This window comes from Pundamilia nyererei, unplaced genomic scaffold (assembly GCF_000239375.1).
Source record: "Pundamilia nyererei isolate P.nyererei 1_Seehausen unplaced genomic scaffold, PunNye1.0 scaffold00062, whole genome shotgun sequence".
In the NCBI taxonomy this organism is placed as follows: domain Eukaryota; kingdom Metazoa; phylum Chordata; class Actinopteri; order Cichliformes; family Cichlidae; genus Pundamilia; species Pundamilia nyererei.
In genome coordinates this window covers 587,727-605,818 of record NW_005187463.1, presented here as the reverse complement: position 1 = coordinate 605,818, position 18,092 = coordinate 587,727, and the positions used below count along the sequence as shown (strand labels likewise).

Here is an 18,092-nt window from a genome sequence, read left to right as displayed (position 1 = left end):
GCTTGATGATTTGGTGGACTGCCTCTATGTGATCACCACGTCTCATCTGCTTTTAAACCCCAAAGCACACTGGACCCCCGACAGAAGCAGAGTAACATAGTGTACGCTGCTAAGTGCCAGGAGGGTTGTTATGATTCATATATCTGGGAAACCAAACAACCTCTGGCGAAGTGGATGGCACAACACAGAAGAGCTACCTCTTCAGGCCAGGACTCTGCAGTCTATTTACACCTACAGGTCAGTGGACACTCTTTCAATGATGAGGATGTACACATCCTGGACAGGGAGGAACTCTGGTTTGAGTGCGGAGTCAAGGAGGCCATTTACGTGAAAAGGGAAAGACCATCTCTGAATCGAGGAGGGGTCTAAGGGTACATCTTTCGCCATCTTACAATGCTGTGATTGCAGCCATTCCCCAACTCTCTGTGAATGGTACTCATGGCCATTGATCAGTGGGCTTTGATCAGTGGGTTTTGGTCATTGGTCATGAGAATTTGAAAGTTCTTTAATGACTGAGCCTTTGCCTCTGGTTTGATGACCAAAGTCTTCACTTTAAAACAGGTGGATTATATTAAATTATATTATTATATTATTATTAAAATTAAAATTAAAATTATTATATTAAAATCTATGATTATTCACTCCAAATTATTCTTAGACACTATAATAGGTCATCTGACAAATTCAGCTGCTTTTCAATGTAACACTGTGATGTTTATTATACTGAAGATTCACGATTCAGGATTCAAGATTCTTTATTTGTCACATGCATAGTTATACAAGTACAACACGCAGTGAAATGTATCCTGACACGCTCTTCAACTGCAAAAGGGGAGAGAAGAACATTATATACATAAAGTGAATATATACATGGGGGACATTATGAGCATTAAGCATTAAGTACACACGTGACGTCATCTGGAACCAGTTTAGAAAGCCGTTATCAACATTATCTTTCAGCAATAATGACCTGACATTAGTGACAGTAAAAACGCCACAGGTTAACACGTTTAACACTAAATAAAGTGTTTTGTTGTGGAGTTTGTGTTCCCCCTCACAACGTCATTCAGTTACTGAAGAATAAACCTGTAATTATGGAAAGTTTTTTTTTTTTTAGTGGAAACTGCTGAAAACCAGCTTATGAGTCACATACAGTGCTTCGTGGTCAAAGCTGTCTCTAGTGTTACTGCTGGTTCGGTAAGCAATACCATTTTTTTAATAACGGTAAAAGATCACACACATAAATATGTGATGTTTTAATATTGCTTTTAATAGGGGAATCAATCAGTCATCTGGGAGCCTGTGGCAGAGTGCACATTTGGGGTTTGTTGTGTAATTTTGTTGAGATGACTGTGCAGGAAGAAGACCCAGATGAAACAGGTAGAGATTCAAAACACACGCAATGATGTCATTGTGATTCTGATGTTACTCTTTTACTTTTACATACACAATCCATACAAGTAATCCTCTCCACACCTCGCTCTGACGACATTACTTATGTGACAAGTCTTTTTTGTATATCTGATACAGGCAGTGACTTCATTGCCTTCCCATGTAATAAACTTTGATATACGTACAAGATAAAAAAAAAAAAAAGAGGGAAAATTCCTTCAGAGAGATCTCAAGTTACAACTTGAGAACATGTGGCAATGCGATGGCCTGCTTGCCTGACTGGCCTGTAAGTTACCTTTCTGTACTGCAGAAACGAAAGAAAAGGCCATCACAACATCTGGAAACTCCCTGGTTTGGCGTCTTTCTTCCTCCTTCAGTTGAAACGTGAATAGTAGGCTGACCCATCTGTGAGTCCGAAGCCCACCTATGCATTAAGAACACACCATAAAATGAGTGATTGCAGCTCTGTTTCTAGGCGTCTTCTCCATGCCCGTCTTTGCTGGCTGATGTCTCAGTCATGGGACAATCCAGTCTGTCCCACTCTTTCTGTTTGTTACAAAGCCCCAGCTCTAAACTGGACAAGGACATTGACTTGTTTTTTAAGAGCAGTTAAAGTGCTAGTTTGTGTGAAATTTGGATAATTAAGTGAACTGTTAGCATTTTTCACATTCAACATCCTTGGAAGGAAGCTCGTGGGATGGTGAATGCAGGATCTCAGAAATGTTCACATAAAAGGAATTAATGTGGGCTCCAATTTCACCTCAGCTGGATGTCCAGGAGAAGGTTTGGACCAAGGTTTGTGGTCAAAACTGAGTGTAAATACTGAGGCTGTGATTTCTGTGACTACAGATGTGCAACAGACTACAGGATGTTTCAGTGGTTTTATGTTAAATCATAAAAATACGCAAATATCAACACATACAAGTAAAGGTGTGCAGAGCTCCTCCTTTCTCTCTGATCATGAAGTTGTCTTCAGACCTCAGTCCTAGAGAGAATTTGTGGAGGGAGCTGAAGCTTTGAGTTGCGAAGCAGCAGCCAAGAAACCAAAATGATTCTGAGTTTCTCTGAAGAAGAGTGGCCCAAAATCCCTCCTGATGTGGCCAAACCTGGTGACCAACTACAAGAAATGTCTTACTGCTTGGCGCTGTTGGTGGTTGCCAACAAAGATTTCGCCACCAAGTCATGTTCTGTGACATGCAGACCAATTTATAACATTCATGTCATCTCTTTCCTTGGAAGTTTGGTTGATATTCTGTCTTTCTCCATCAAAATGAAACTAGTCTAAAAGATTGTTCACTTCCAAAGAAGTAAGCAATCTTGCAAATTCAATCAGGGGATCAAATAATTATTTCCCTCGTGTTTTTTCACATCGTGGATAGTGATTTTTTTTTAGTAAAAGCAACCCCACATAAGTTTGTGTTTGTATGTATGTATTGTATGTTTATATAGCATCTAAGATCACATGACCCTACATATATCTCAGTGGGTTAGAACAAAACAACGGACAGATGATGCAGCTGTGCCACACATCAGTTCTTTCACTGCTATCTTGGCTAAGATTATTAGATAAAATTTTAATAATTTGTTTCATTTCCTGGTTAACTAGTTTAAAAGGAATTTCTTCATGCAAAGCTGGTTGAATGTCCCTGTTTAAGGTCATGTGGGTACACCTCCTGGTGGCAAATGAGGTCAACTTATGTCAGAGAGAAGCCAAATTTCAGAAGAAAACCATGAGTAATAAAAGAAGGAAGAAATATAAGATAACTACGTGCGGGTGTGTGGTTTATCTGCATGATAACCTACTCATGTGGACTTTTCCCATGATAAAAGAAGTCACACCTAACAAATGGATTAGACACATTTTCTCTTTTTAACTAATCTGCGAGGCGTTCAAAGACAAATCAAAAAAACATTAGTTAATAACCAGTCTCACAGCAGAGAGGCAAAATTTAGAAACAAAAACTGAACTTTTATTAGTGTCGTATTATTTCACCATCCACCTACCAAAGGTCTGGGTCATTTCTGAACGCTCTGTAGCTCGTCTGCGAGCTGCGTTCACAGACCACTCTGCTTCCCTCATCTTCTTCAGTGTTGCTCAGAAGCCTGAAATGCACATCAGAAATGCAGCCCAACACGTGGATGTGCAGAAATGTTTGCATGACAGAAGCAGTAACATGTTTTATTCTAATAATATTGTCTCTGATAAAGACAAACGTTCATGCAGATTTCCAATAAATCATAACCCAACAACAACAACAACAAAAAACAAGAAAAACAAAACAAAACAGCACACATTCCTTTGATCTTGATACTTGCTTTCGAGTCAGGTCTGTGACAATCTGTTCACTACAAAAGGTGTAACACTGAAAATGCAGCAGGATAATCTTTGGTAAAGATGAGAAAGTAGAGATATAAAACACACAAGGAAAAACATGAGAAAATGAGTCACATGTACAAAAACACTAAGTAAGAGGAAATGACATCAATGAGGTTTTCTAATGAAAGAGGCAAATTTACCCCGGTACAAAAAAATAAATAAAGGTGCATTTAAACGCCTTTTAAAAAAACAACAACAAAAACCAACAATATACAGTTCCCTCTAAGGAACCCTTCCCTTTGATGGAAATGTCCCTACAGATTTAAAAACAATACTAAGATTTTGTTTTCTCTTCGTATTAACTTCAGTCTCTTACACATCCTTCATTCTCGAGTCTTCTTGTAAACACAGAGTAAAAAAAAAGAAAGAAAGAAATGTTTTGATGATTCACCTTAATTATTGGGACACAAAACCTCACATATTTCAACAAAAGGGTGTTTTTGTTTCTTTTCCTTTTTTTAAGGGAATCAAACGAGCCCCTAGAAACACATGAATGTGCAACTGTCAACTATTTCAATCTAATAAAAGACAACAACTGAACAATCTGACAATCATTTCTAACGAGCAGTAACACAAAACAGATTTGACACAAGTCGTCTTGGACGGGAACACCTCTAAAATCTTGTCTACTCACAAAGATTTCGTTCGAATGAAAAGGTCAAATATTTAAAGACCCCACAAAGCGAAACAAGTCCAAGTTATTATGAAATTAACCACTGTATTGGGACTTCCTTAACACCGCTGACTTTTCTTTGGTAATGACGATGTGGTAATGCTCACCACAGTGTGTTTTTCAACACACGGGGAAACAAGCATTTTATCAGCTTTGCTATCTTTTCCAAGTGTCCTTTAATGGGGTCGTTAAACATGTTTAAGAAGCAGTGAGACACTCTGTACAAGCTACTCTACGCTCACTTCACCAGCTCAATAACAAAGACCTACTTTACACTTTACAATAACAGTCTATCAGAGAGAAAACACAGAGTTCTTTACAGCAAACAGAGCTGTGGGTTAGGGCTTGTATGCTACATGCTTTCACACAAACATGCTCTCTTCAGATCACATAAAACAAATTGATTACAGAATAACTGACGAGGATTTTTCCCTTTTCGCCACTGAGAGGTCCCTGTAGCAGACTCGCTCCCGGGTTTACAGCTGAAGCACAGTCTCCCTGCTCACTTATGCCACCCAGCTGCCCTGATGTAGTGTCCACATGGTCAAGTCAGGAGGAATGTTCAGTTTCAAGGCCATCCTTTAGCTCAATCAAATAGTGTTAGCGTAACACACCAGAGCCTTCATCCTTCAGTCTCTAGAGCTTCTTGATCATGTCTAATATTTTTCAAACAAACTTGTTTGTAAGTCAGTTATAAAAAGTGATTAAAAACAAAAACAAAAAAACAAGAAGTGTCTGATGATTGAACAGCACTCAAACTTCCATAAGTGGCAAATGTCAAATGCCTTGTTTTATGCTATTTTCTTGTGGACTTAACATGACTTCAGTGAGCAACAGTGCAAAAGCTTAAAGAACGAGTACAGGTTACTGTAACAGAGCAAGCTAACTGGCAGGCTTTCTTTTAAGGGAGAGTGGTTGGAAATGTAAGGCACTACAGTCTCAGTTGGAGCGTCTCTGCGACTTTCACCACTTCGACCAATCTGCTTGGGTATGCCCGTCATCGTTCAGAAACTCTGAGAACATTTACTGACCAGTTCATTGCCATCCTCGCATTCAAAATATGCATAATCAGGAGCGCACGGATCTTTCCTGCAGTTCAGAGAAGTCCCTAAAGAGAAAGTCTCCCTTGGGCCAACGTGTGCAAAAGTACGAAGGAGCGGCTCGGCAGCTTGCTCGCATGTGCAGCATCTCAGGGTGCAGAGAGGCGGCACGTGCGACCAATGAGGATGGGGGAGATGGAAGAAGCTTCTAGCACAGAAGAAAAAGGGAGGGGGCATATTTGTGCTTACAGGCGAGTGAAAGGACCCACGTGGAGAGGTGCTCTCAGTTTGGGAGAGGAACAGGAGTTGGTGGTGAACAGGGAGGAGGAAGATGGGGAGGACGAGTAAGGAGAAGAGGACGCAGATGAGGAGTCGCCGCTGTTTAGGGTGAAGACACTGGAAATGGCCACGTCCACAATGCCTTGACATAACTCTGGATATAGTTTCCTGCATTAGGAAAGGATAAATAATAACAATAATAAAAATGATAATAAACATTTCAAATTTTAAACAGATGTGAAATTTGTTATATTTTAAATGGAAAAACATTGCTAAAGGACACGTAACATGGAAGGTACTGACTGTGCACAGGCTGGAGCGCCGTTGATTTCAATGAGCCACACTTTGAAGTTCTCGTCCACCATGAAATCAAATCCAAAAAGCTGGAAGCTCTGGTAGGACAGGTGCTTGGTGCTGATTGCGGACTCGATGCATGTCAGACAGCTCCTGTGAAACCAGACATCCAAAATCATCACTGATCATCCTTTTATAACAAAGTCTCTTTGAGTGATGAGAGCAGCCAGCATTTGCCAAACATCAGTCACGTTTTCACAACAGTAATGGTTGTATACTGCTGTTATTAACACCAGTATATGAGGTTTAATCGCACACCGACAGTTTTTAGGAGTTGTGATTGGGCGCTATATGGCCTTTCAATAATACAAAGAAAACCCGACCAATCAGATGACCCCCTATGAGCAAGCACGTGGCAAAAGTGGGAAGGAAAAACTCCCTTTTAACAGGAAGAAACCTCCAGCAGAACCAGGCTCGGGGAGGGGCGGGGCCATCTGCTGCAACCGGTTGGGGGTGAGTGGATGAAGAAAGAACAAAGACATGCTTTGGAAGAGATTCACAAATTAATAATCACCAATAATTATATGCAAAGTGGTGTAAAACCACTCATATCTGTTAAAAAACAGTTACGAAAAGAGGTTCTGCTAAAAACCACAATCTTCCTTTTCCTGTACAAAACCACAGCATATGTTTAAAGCTGTGTTTGTTCACACAGGACGCAAGAAGGGTAACTACAAGCAAGCAAGGAGCAGATAAGCGAGAGTGAAAACATGAACCCCCATGATAATGTTGGGAGGATCAGGTCCAGGAATTGTTCAAAGTTCCTATTTTGCATGTTGTAGCACAACAAGCGAAAGTCCACATCAGACATGTTCTCAGCTAGGAATACTCTGTGCAGTTTGGACAAGAGAGCTCTCAGACTGGAGCACTAAAGAGGTAGGACACATGATACCCACCCTCTCTATGAATTCTCTGGACAATTACTCTCACATGGACTCAATCATCATATTACCGAGCTGATAGAGTGTGCTTTAACTTAAATTGTAGCTTGGTCAGGTGATGTTTTGAAAGTTTTATGTGTTAAAGAGGTAAAAACCAGCAGGATTCAGGAGGAAAACGGGAATATGTATGTATGGTCGGAAGGGTAAGATCGCGCTGGCACGGCTGGCAGCCTTAACCCAATTTCCCTCGGGCACCCTCCCCGGGCGGGGCCCCGGCAACCCTATCCCGGGCAGTGTAAACTGTTCCCTCGATGTTTTCTTCATAAGGGTCTTCTGAATCGCTCTTTGTCTGGTCCCTCACCCAGGACCAATTTGCCATGGGAGACCCTACCAGGGGGGCAAAAGCCCCCAGACAACATAGCCCCTGGGATCCCTGGGACACACAAACCCCTTCACCACGATAAGGTAGCGATTCACGGAGAGGCATTATGTCTGATTTCTAATTTTAAAAAAAATAATAATATTTTGCCTTTTAGTGTGGCATAAAAAAGCTAAGCTCAGCTTTTTATCTAAGAACTAATAATAAAAACAATAGCAAAATAGGTGCCTACTTTATGGTCTGCTTTATCTGAGGTAATATGGTGGTCTCCAGCGTGACGTTGTGAGTGTTCAGCAGGTACAGCCTGAACTCGTCGAAGAACATCTCGTTCCCCTCCTCGTATCGGCCGTAGTTCTGGGAGTGCTCTTTCTGGATGCAGTGGTTAGTCAGGTGGCTGGTCATGTCCTGCAGGTCTGAGCTGTTGTAGGGCTCCGAGGAGGTCCGCAGCACGCCCTCGCGGTATAAGTAGATGTTATACTGATGGTCCACTAGCACCCAGCTCCTAGCAATAGCATAAACATAAAGCTAAGCTGTTAAGTTGGGACATAGCAGTGCTTTCTCTGTGGCTTTAAGTTTGGCAAAAAAAAAGAAAAAGAAAAAAAAAAACCTGCCTGATGTCAAATTTCCGATGTCCCGGCTCAAGAAGCAGAGGCTTCTCCAAGTACTTCTGAATAACATGAACCTGTCCCTGATTGTCAATATAGTCCAGCAACTCATTAGCATCGTGGGATATCAAAATACCAGCACCTGTAGTAATAGAAAACAAGAAGAAAAAACACACACACACACATTTATATATGGTAAATGGCCTGCATTTGTATAGCGCTTTTCTAGTCCATAGGACCCCAAAGCGCTTTACACTACATTCAGTCATTCATACATTTATATTCATACATATATATATATATATATGTATGAAGCTTCCAACTAGTGTCTTGTTTTTAACCAATGAAATACTAAATATAGATATCACCTTTAGCTCCAGCAGAGGACTTGGCTATCCACACTGTACCCTCTGCTCTTTCTTTCTTAGCGTTGTAGGAGGCCAAGAAAACTTCCCGCTCATCTGTCTTCGGATTGCTCTTCAGATGGCTGATGCCATTCATAGCAGGAGCAACAGGTGTGTTGAGGTTAGTGGGATAGATGATGTAGGACTCTGGAAACCAGTTACTGGAGTCAGACAGCTCTGGGCTGGTCTTTATTAGCCTAGTGTTTAAGAAAGGGGTCAGAAGGAAAGTGGTCATGTAATAAACTGCAGTGTCAGTAACATGAATGATGGCAGGAATGACAGATTTGCACACACTTGACCAAGGATGCCTTTCTGCAAAGCTTGTCTGCCCCCCTGTAGTAATTCACCAGCTGCATCAGTCCGGGTTCATGGCCTGTAAGGTCACAGTGAAGATGCTTTACCGTCTGTTCATAAATCCGCATGCACAGAAACTCTCAATAAGAGAGACAATCTTTCCACAGGATGCAGCCCTGCACAGTCACAGCTGCTTTCTCATCCAGAAAGGGTGGACACCAAAAATAGCCCGAAAACAATTCTTGAGAAACAAGAAAGAAAGTCTGACTTACCTAAACGCCCAAAGGGTAATCTGTTCCGCTCACCCAGCATCAAGTTGAATCTGGGATTGTCTCTTTTCAGCCTCTTCCATTGCCCGGTTGAGAGGAGGATTTTGGAAACTTCAGCATAAACAGTACTGTTGTCGTCACGGGAAACAAAGGTGTACATAGGGGCGTTCATAATGCCGCTGCGATAGGGGGTCAGAGGTTTAATCAAAACGGTTTAGTGTGTGAGTAACTTAGCTGTCTGGCTAGTTGTGCGGCTGCCGGGTTGGCACTGCAGCAGACAGAACGGTTGGGGTTATCTCCTCTGTCCGTGCCATGATGATGAGTCAGTCATATCCCCTCCACACTTCCCAGTTAACTCAAACTGGTGCTCGGAAGATTAATTTCAGCACTCCGTGGCTAATATGTATTATATATAAAACACCATGCCACGTAAAGCAATTTCACATAAGTCGGCACAGGGTTATTTCAGAAGCACCACACAAGGGAGTGACTGACTGCTGATACCGGCTACTGGGGCTGGTCCCGTCTGGATAAATTTACATCCCGTCTCCGGATTAGCTAACGTTATAGCTAACGGTCTGCGACAATTGCTAACAGTTATCTACGAGACACTTCCGGTATTTGTCCTCAAATGCAAAGGAAAAAGTCACAAGGAGCGGAAACATTAACTAAGTGGATAGTTTGCTGCACAATATCACAAACACGGGCTATTCTCCCACCGCCGGCGTGCGCTTTATTCTCTGAAAATCAGCAGCAAACCCTGTCATCCACCGTCGACAGCATAAACACCACCGCGCAACCGTTGTGGTTAGTGTAGTTTATGAACAGAGTGATGTCCAGGATAATATCTGTTTAGATGTTTATTTTATATTTTTAAAGCAATTTAACACAAAATGAATTCGATATGTATAAAAAAAATCTACTTCATTTAAACTCGATTTTGATTTAATTCAAAGTCTGGATGAAGTTCAATGACAAGAGAACTACATTTCCCAGAATGAAAGACTCTAAAGCGGCAATGCCATATGCGTATTGTAGCCAGGAGATGGCATCGTAGACCTCACTAAAATTAGCAGACCTGTGTACTGTTGGCAACATAGTCCGCAGAAAAAAGTCTTGAAACTGAAGAAAAATCGCTCCACGTTTTATATTAAGTTCCTCTTACTTCTTAAAATAACTAACATCAATCACGAAACTTTTTGTGAAATTTGATAACGAGGTGTATTAGCTTTTGTAGCCTGGACTGGGCGGAACTGGAGGATAAATGGAGCACTCCCTACTTGTGACAACTTATGGGTCTCGTTCCAACATGTAAAAAACTTAGTTGCTTCATTTCGTTTACTTTAATGTCCCAGTCTCGTCATCATTATTCAATGTTTTTTGTATTCAAAAACTAAGATCGTTGCTTCTTTGCGCTGGTTCCCTGTATTAGGTGAAAAGTTATGCGACGGCCACAGTTGTAGATTTTTTGAGAGCGAATTGGAACGAGACAGGAAGTCCTAGTTTCGGGAGGGAGTACAAACTAGAGGCGGGAATTACCGCTACTGTAAACATCGAGTTAAAGTGCATTACAAAAGTTGTTACGAGTGTATTCATATATTTTTTATAATTTTTTGACAAGATATCAGTAATAGTAAGTGACGTCCATTACGAATCCTGTTGTTTGTTGTGGCGCATTTTCAGATAACAGTTCAGACAAGTTGGGTGCACCGAGACTGATAACCAGTTTTTACTGCAGCTCTCCGTGGTTCAGCTATAGAGATTCAGATTACTTTTAGCCTTGTCACTGACTATTCATCGTTGGAGATAATGCTCAGGGAGGCAGTTGTATGTTGCTTTATGTGGGGATGAAGGAGTTTTACTTAAGTCTGAGAAAACGAAATGTTGTATTTAGAGTTTATCTCAGCTGGGACATGTGGAGTATTAAAGACATGGGCGAAGGATGAAGGCTGTTCAGTTTCAATGCTAATGAGTGTGGCCTACCATTTTTAAAGCTGGATTCAAATCACGTGTTTATTTGTTTTTTTAATTCCTTTCATTTATATCAAAATCACTATAACTCAGTGTTACTGCATACATGGTTATTTATGTAACGTAATTAAGTGGCAGCTTTTTCTGTGTATGGGTTTTGGGGAGATTTGTGCCTTGGCATTTACTGGGGTCATGTATTTTTAATAACTCTTGTCCCTTCGTCTTCACCAGGCTGGAGCAGGCCAGGCATGAGTGGCGCACACCTGGACGAATGGCAGAAGAGGTCCTTTGACATTTCATCTGGCAGCTGTACACCTGAACAGACGGCCGATGCCTACCGGGCCCACATCCTCTCCATTCAGTATGCATGGGCAAGCTCCCAGCTCTCTCAGGCCGGCATGGCCAGCCTGCTCAGGACCTACTCGGAGCGCTACGCTGCAGTGTTGGACTCGGACGACCCGCGCACAGGGCTCAACAACTATGCAGAAAGCGCGCTCCATCTGGCCCGCAGTCAGAAGAACTACAGCGACAAATGGGAGTCATCCCTCACTGCAGAGAGCGTGCTGGAGTTGCCCAGTGTTCAGAAAACAATTCAGGCAAAGACAGGAGGTGAGAGCTTTGTGGTGGCACCAGCTGACATTAACATAACTGTGGGGCAAGAGGGTAAAGGTAGCTCTCTCACTCCTCCCTTTAAAAATGTGCAACCACCGCAGCTTAAATCAGAGGTTAAAATCGCAGCCAGTATCCCTGCTAATGTTTCTGTGGAAAGGCCCAGCAGTCACGAAGGGATTTCAGTCAATCCACCCTCATTCTCCCGACCTCCAGCTCAGCCACAGTCTGTGTTTAGTCGCCCTTCTCCAGCTCTCCCACATGTAAACCCTGGCCCTGCAGGGGTCACGCAGCACTATCAGTCCTCCTTCTTTCCCACCTCCAACACATCGAAGCGGAAACATTTTTACAACACAGACGGAGGTGATGTTGGCAGGGAGCAAAATGGCAGTCAGGTGTCATCAGACCTACGGGCTGTTACCACCTTCAAAACAGCTCGTGAGCAGTTTGTTGTTGACCAGCAGCGAAAGCACTCCCATCAGCCTCAGAGAGGTCAGGCCCCTGGGATGGCGGCAACTGTGAAGAAATCTCTGGGCGCCAACAGGCCTCGAGGTGCATTTTCAAAATTTGTGTCTCCCATTCCACGACAGGAAGAGGAGGGAAGTGTGGCGAGCCGTAATTCCAATCAGGAACCTCAAATCCTGGACGAGCGTCTGAAAAACTTTGAGCCAAAGATAATCGAGCTGATCATGAGTGAGATCATGGACCACGGGCCTCCGGTGGGCTGGGACGACATAGCAGGTCTGGAGTTCGCCAAGACTACCATAAAGGAAATTGTGGTTTGGCCCATGCTGCGACCTGACATCTTTACTGGCCTCCGTGGCCCACCCAAAGGCATCCTGCTGTTTGGACCGCCAGGAACTGGAAAAACTCTGATAGGTAAATGTATTGCCTGTCAATCAGGTGCCACTTTCTTTAGCATCAGCGCCTCATCACTCACATCCAAGTGGGTGGGTGAAGGAGAGAAAATGGTGCGAGCTCTGTTTGCCATTGCCCGCTGCCACCAGCCTGCTGTTATTTTCATCGATGAAATCGACTCCCTGCTGTCCCAGCGGACGGACGGTGAGCACGACTCCTCGCGCAGGATAAAAACAGAGTTTCTGGTCCAGCTAGATGGAGCGGCCACTGCAGCAGAGGACCGAATCCTGGTGGTGGGTGCCACCAACCGGCCCCAGGAGATCGACGAGGCAGCACGACGCCGCCTGGCAAAGCGGTTATACATCCCCCTGCCCGAAGCGACTGCCCGACGCCAGATAGTGACAAACCTCATGGCTCAGGAGAAAAACCAGCTGGGAGAAAGCGAGGTGGAGAGGGTGGTGACAGCCACGGAGGGCTTCTCCGGAGCCGATATGACTCAGCTGTGTCGAGAGGCAGCACTGGGGCCCATACGCAGCATCCAGCTCAGTGACATCGCCACCATCACCGCGGATCAGGTGCGACCCATCATCTACAGTGACTTCCACGACGCCCTGAAGACTGTACGTCCCAGTGTGTCATCAAAGGACTTGGAGCTGTATGAAGAGTGGAATAAAACCTTTGGATGTGGGCGTTAAACTTTTCTTTGTCTCCGTTCAGGTTCTGGGTGTTGAAAGAAATGGAAAATGTAAAGACGTTAAATGCTTTCTTTGTTCTGCACAAACCCGACAAAGTGGGAGGACCCAGGACTAAAAACAAAGAATGACAGTCTCGTGAAAAAGCTGAAAACTATAAGACGGGTCTCTTTAATGCAGTCTTTCTGGGTTTTTTCCCCATATATTGCCAAATATCCCTATGATGGGAAGTTGGCCTTATCTGTGTGATGAAGAGCTGAATTCAGTTGTATTTGTTTGCCTACGAAAAACAGGGCTTCCATAAATGACAAGGAAAACAGAATTAAAGAAGAGAAAAGGACCTTTTTATTGGCTACCAGTTAAATAGTTATTTTAAGCCTGTGTATCAGCTTAGTTCAGTCATATTGGATTGCACAGGTGAACAGGTGCCTCTTTTATGGGTGTAAGTGTTAGTCTCTGTGCTAGTGGTCTGTTGTTTTGAGGTTTTTCAACACTACTTGTAAAGGTCAGGGTGTCGTAACATGAAGAAAAAATGAAGAAAACCTTACCTCGTTCCCACTTTGTACTGAGAGAATTTGCCATCTGCGTTCAGCTTTTTGGTCATTTTCAGGTGTTTGTGCCGGTCAGGCTGATTTTGTTCTGTTGCTTTGTGATCCGGTGTTAGGTAGTGTGTGTATTATACACAAACCATTTTCCAGTTGAAGCCCTGTTTTCCATTTAAATTCTAGTATTTCACATCAAGGATACACATTCACAGTCGAATTGTGACTTAATGCTTGTCATCTGTTTGGTCTTTTTCAGTTAACTGCATCGAAATTGTTTTTGTCCCTAATAAATGTATATATCACACACACACATCTCCACAAGTTTTTGTCTCAGAGTGTGACAGTAAGCAATAAGTTTATCTCTATGCTGCGGTGACATATCCGATCCCATGCGATCCACAGAGGGCAGTGTGATTACGTTTGAGCACCACAACCACGGTTTGCCTGAAGTCTCACTGTCCTGAAATGTTCCTGAGGCTGGATGTGTTAATCATATCCGCGGAAGTTGGGCAACACGGAGAGTATCCTGGGTCTTGTGTTTAAAAAGAGAAAAAAAAGAAAAACTTTGCCTGTCTTCCTGTTAGTGATTAAGACAGCAGTGTTACTGCAATACATCCCTTTTGCAGGGCCTCTGTGTTAGTTCTGATCCATGGAGTTTGTGCCCGGTCAAAGTGTTTGCAACTGCTTTCTCAGTGAAGACGTCCCTCATGCAAGCGGTGTGAGGATTTTTAACATTATGTTTTTCAAGTTGAATGCCTCACTGGTCACACATGCACTACCACTGAAGGGGGCCATTAGAGATTGTGCACACATGAAACAAAATCTCATGTAAATTTCATCAAGAAATCTTTGAGAATCTGGAAGACCATGAAAACGGGGCTTTCATTTATTTTTCATCTTTTTTGTCAGGTCCCTGATAAATATTTCACACTTGTGTTGTTGGCCACTGTATAGAAACTTTGTTGAATTAGCCAGCAGTGAAAGTAGTCACACACGCACCCTTCCCCCCCCACGGGTGGGCTTCTCCGATCGCGGGGACTCCTCACAGCTGGACTAGGACAGATGCGCAGAATTCCTCTGGTGCTGATGGGATCTATAGAGCCCATTGAGTATGGACTGAAAACTGTGCCATATGGTGTAAGCTTGTAGCTCAATTTGACTGTGGCTGTGAAGCAAGTGGTCACATCTGGGGCAGTGTGGTCACAAACAAACACATCACACAGTACATTTACAGGGAAGAAAATAAGGTCATTTTACTGAATCATTTTATCCTTAATACAGATTCAAGCTGAGGTAGAAATAAGTATAAGCACTTGGTGTTGCTTTTTTCCCTGTGTTCACATATATACAGTTGTGGAAGAACTACACAAGCTGTGCTCAAGTAGAAGATTAAATGTAATAAGTTATAGGAATAAAATTCCAGTATTTAAAATCAAATCTCATGTCATTTGTAATATAGAAACATTACAGGTAAATTTATTACTATATTTATTTAGAGTTCTTGTGAAAGCATACAATGGTTTTAGTCAACATTTCTTTCTGCAATGTATCCATATTGTGCAGTTACCGTCTGCATTGTTTGATGCAGGGTCCGGTAATTCCATACTGCCTTCAGATTGGCTAATAGGAAAGAGTACATCATGCTGTTGTATGTCACAAATATTTTATTTAAAGAAAAACATTCTGTGCCACCAACCATGAAATTAGACTGTGTTTGCTGGCTATTACTGAAAAAGGGGGTTTCTTTACTCTGTTTTACCACAGTGCAGTCGCCAGAGTGGAAAAATCGAGTCCCGCAAAAACTGCAGTTCCACTAATGGCCACTTGAGGCTGGCTCCAAAAGCATCAGTTCACAAAGACTCCCGTGTTATAATGTCCAACTTTACAATGTTAAATAACATATTTACAGCCTGCTAATAAAGCAGTCTGGCCTCTATGGGTAGTTTTACTGCTCGTAACAGTGAGCTGGGTGAACTTTTAAAAAAATAATTAATTCACCTGGATTGTCTGACTTCGGTTGAGGTCATATTCATTGACAGGTGTATTGATGCAAGCAGCCAGAGATGATCTGGGTCTGCTGGGCCTTTTACAGTATTTTAATAGGTTATCTGAGTAATACTATGGCGTGCTGTGTGAGACAGACTATCTAACAAGTTTGTGCTGAGTGAAACGGTAGCATTTTAGTAGTCTGTTAGTTAGCACTAATTAGCTATATATGAATCTGTCTGTTTAATTATGATGATTTCTCTAACCACACTTTTTTTGCTTATTGTCCAGCTTGCAGCACTGTTTACATTGTAACAATTCAATATAAAATTCTCAGTCTGAATGTGAGAGTAAAAGAACATAATATGTTTTATAATATGAGTTAATTTCTGCTGCTGAGTATTCTCTTTCTGCAGAACATGCAAACATGCACTTAATGTCCCTGTTGCTCATTTAGTGAGACATATCTTTACATGATCAAACTGCATTCCTAAGTAGTGAAATCCATGTGACGAAATGCCAAGACAGGCAATCAAATGTAATCTGCACATGTTGAGAAACACTGGTAAACACAGCGCTCCCATTTGCGAAGTTTGCAGTAAATGTTCTATTATGGTCTTCCACTAATGAACCGCAGCCCGGCAAAAGTGTGAAAAATAGTAATTTCAAACTTCTTGTTGGAACATGTTAAAGCCACCACTCTGGTTTAGTCTGCTTCTTGAAGGAGTATTTCTGTCCAGGGCTGAAAGGGGAAGTGAGATCTGGGATTCTGGCAGGGCCAGAGTTGGTTGGCCAGATTATCCCTCTCATGCAAATGCCCTCCCTCCCCTGTTGGGTCCTAGTCAAGCGTAGGGGGGCTCAGCGCTGGCCACAGCTGCTTCCCGTTTCAGCTAAATCACACAGCAGCCATCTGGACAAGGCTGTCTCAGTGCGCGGCGCTGCTGAGCTCCTCTGCCGGCCCGAATGAGCATCTCCAGACAGACCTGGCCCTCAGAGCCCTGGCCCCTGCCTTCTGCTCCGGTGGCTGATCCTCCCTGTCCCAGCTCTCTGCCGCTCAGAGGACCATCCAGACTCTTCAGGTCTTGGACGCACGGCACACGTCGACATGCTTTTGTATGTGTGTGTGTGTGGAGTATGTACCTTCCAATATTTCAGTCTCATATTGTCCCTTTGGTGATTTATTATCTAATGTGGCAAAATTAAATTTTAATTGAGTTAGTATTTGCCTTTTTCCCCTGCAAAACAAGTCTACAGTGTGGTTGTGTTTGTTTACTCTTCACTCCCTCTTAATTTTCTCACCGTCTCCTTTTTTTGTGTTTGTTTCTTTGCACAAATGCCAGTCATTCACTGTTTGCTACCCTTTTCTTTGACAGCTAGAGCTGGCAGCATGAATGACATGTAAACGTAATTATTTCACAGACTTTGAGGAGCGTGTGACGAGAGCGAAATGTGGGAACGAATCTGAGGGAAACTTTCCGTTAACTCCCGAGTTAATTTTGCCGAGCCCGACCCCAATTTGTAGATTTTCACATTTCCTTTGGCACACGGATATCCAGGAGGTCTGCTTTCTCCTTACTTCTACAGCCATCTTTAAAAACAGAAAAAAAAACAGAACACAACACTCTTCCCACACTATTTGCATATATAAAATATCCTTTATTGATATTTTTGCAAGCATTAAGCTCCCTTCAACTGAGGTCAACTTCGTTTTCGTCTCACGGGTCAAACAATTCTTAGCCATCAGGTATAAAACAGAAAAGTCCAGGATAACATTTCCCTCTGATAACACTAAAAATAGCTTCCAGCAGCAGTCATGGATCAGATAACATCATACACATTTAGTACAGCCGAACTGAAAAAGAAAAAAAATGCAGCTTTGACTACTCTAAGAAACAAACATCGATCACTGTAATAAATACAAAAAACAGACAGGCATGTAAATGTATAAATAACGTGAAGGTTATTACAAACACAAGAGCAGGTTAAAACCTTACAGGGGAGCTGTGGGTCTATCTACACTGATTGTTACGTTACTGATTGTATTTATGTTACACTGGGTTTGCCTGCACTGGAAACAGCCGCAGAAGGAATTGACATTTTTTCTGTTATTCAACACAGAAAGATGTCAAAGCAAAAAGGATGTAAATCCTTTTACTTTAAATCTTGAAAAAAAGGAGGAAAAATAAGACCTTTTTTTTATATATATTTACATACACAGGTGATGTGTATTTATGAAGTACTGCTCTTCATTCCTGTGAGGAATGAAGAGCAGTACTTCTTTACTTTGTTTTCTTTAAAAAAAAAACCCTTAAAAAACCAGAATAGTTCGTATCAGAGATGAAGATCAATGTTTTTAATAGTTGTATATTTATTTGTGTGTCAACAAACATGCATACCTTATAAAAAACACACAGACATTAACAATGTATTTTACATGATGTATTTATATTAATTTATTGCATGTGCTTGCCTGTGTGTGTGTGT

General features: G+C 42.3%; 2 protein-coding genes across 4 annotated transcripts; one reads left to right on the top strand and one right to left on the bottom strand.

Annotated features, from left to right (window-relative positions):
- Positions 1–3,361: 3,361 nt before the first annotated feature.
- ttl (tubulin tyrosine ligase) lies at positions 3,362–9,721 on the bottom strand. Its single transcript, XM_005735077.2, has 7 exons — positions 8,951–9,721; positions 8,679–8,757; positions 8,349–8,581; positions 7,987–8,122; positions 7,608–7,877; positions 6,065–6,208; positions 3,362–5,929 (listed from the first exon to the last, which is right to left on the bottom strand). Exons 1-7 carry the CDS (start codon positions 9,117–9,119, stop codon positions 5,728–5,730), a joined length of 1,233 nt encoding a protein of 410 aa, XP_005735134.1. The 5' UTR covers positions 9,120–9,721; the 3' UTR covers positions 3,362–5,727.
- On the top strand, positions 9,719–13,928 carry fignl1 (fidgetin-like 1). 3 transcript variants are annotated; one of them, XM_005735080.1, is made up of 2 exons: positions 9,719–9,754; positions 11,150–13,928. In XM_005735080.1, the coding sequence occupies exon 2, from the start codon at positions 11,167–11,169 to the stop codon at positions 13,078–13,080; it is 1,914 nt and encodes a 637-aa protein (XP_005735137.1). In that variant the 5' UTR covers positions 9,719–9,754; positions 11,150–11,166; the 3' UTR covers positions 13,081–13,928. The 3 variants fall into 3 exon arrangements, with proteins under 3 accessions (XP_005735137.1, XP_005735135.1, XP_005735136.1); XM_005735078.2 differs by lacking the exon at positions 9,719–9,754 and adding an exon at positions 10,069–10,258; XM_005735079.1 differs by lacking the exon at positions 9,719–9,754 and adding an exon at positions 10,421–10,580.
- Positions 13,929–18,092: the final 4,164 nt, after the last annotated feature.

Excerpts from the sequence above, each read along its gene's own strand:
- ttl (XM_005735077.2), bottom strand. The coding sequence starts at position 9,119 with ATGAACGCCCCTATGTACACCTTTGTTTCCCGTGACGACAACAGTACT. Across the intron at positions 8,582-8,678 it reads AGAAAGGCATCCTTGGTCAA|GCTAATAAAGACCAGCCCAG; the intron begins GTGTGTGCAAAT and ends CTTAAACACTAG. Across the intron at positions 8,123-8,348 it reads GTCCTCTGCTGGAGCTAAAG|GTGCTGGTATTTTGATATCC; the intron begins GTGATATCTATA and ends CTATTACTACAG.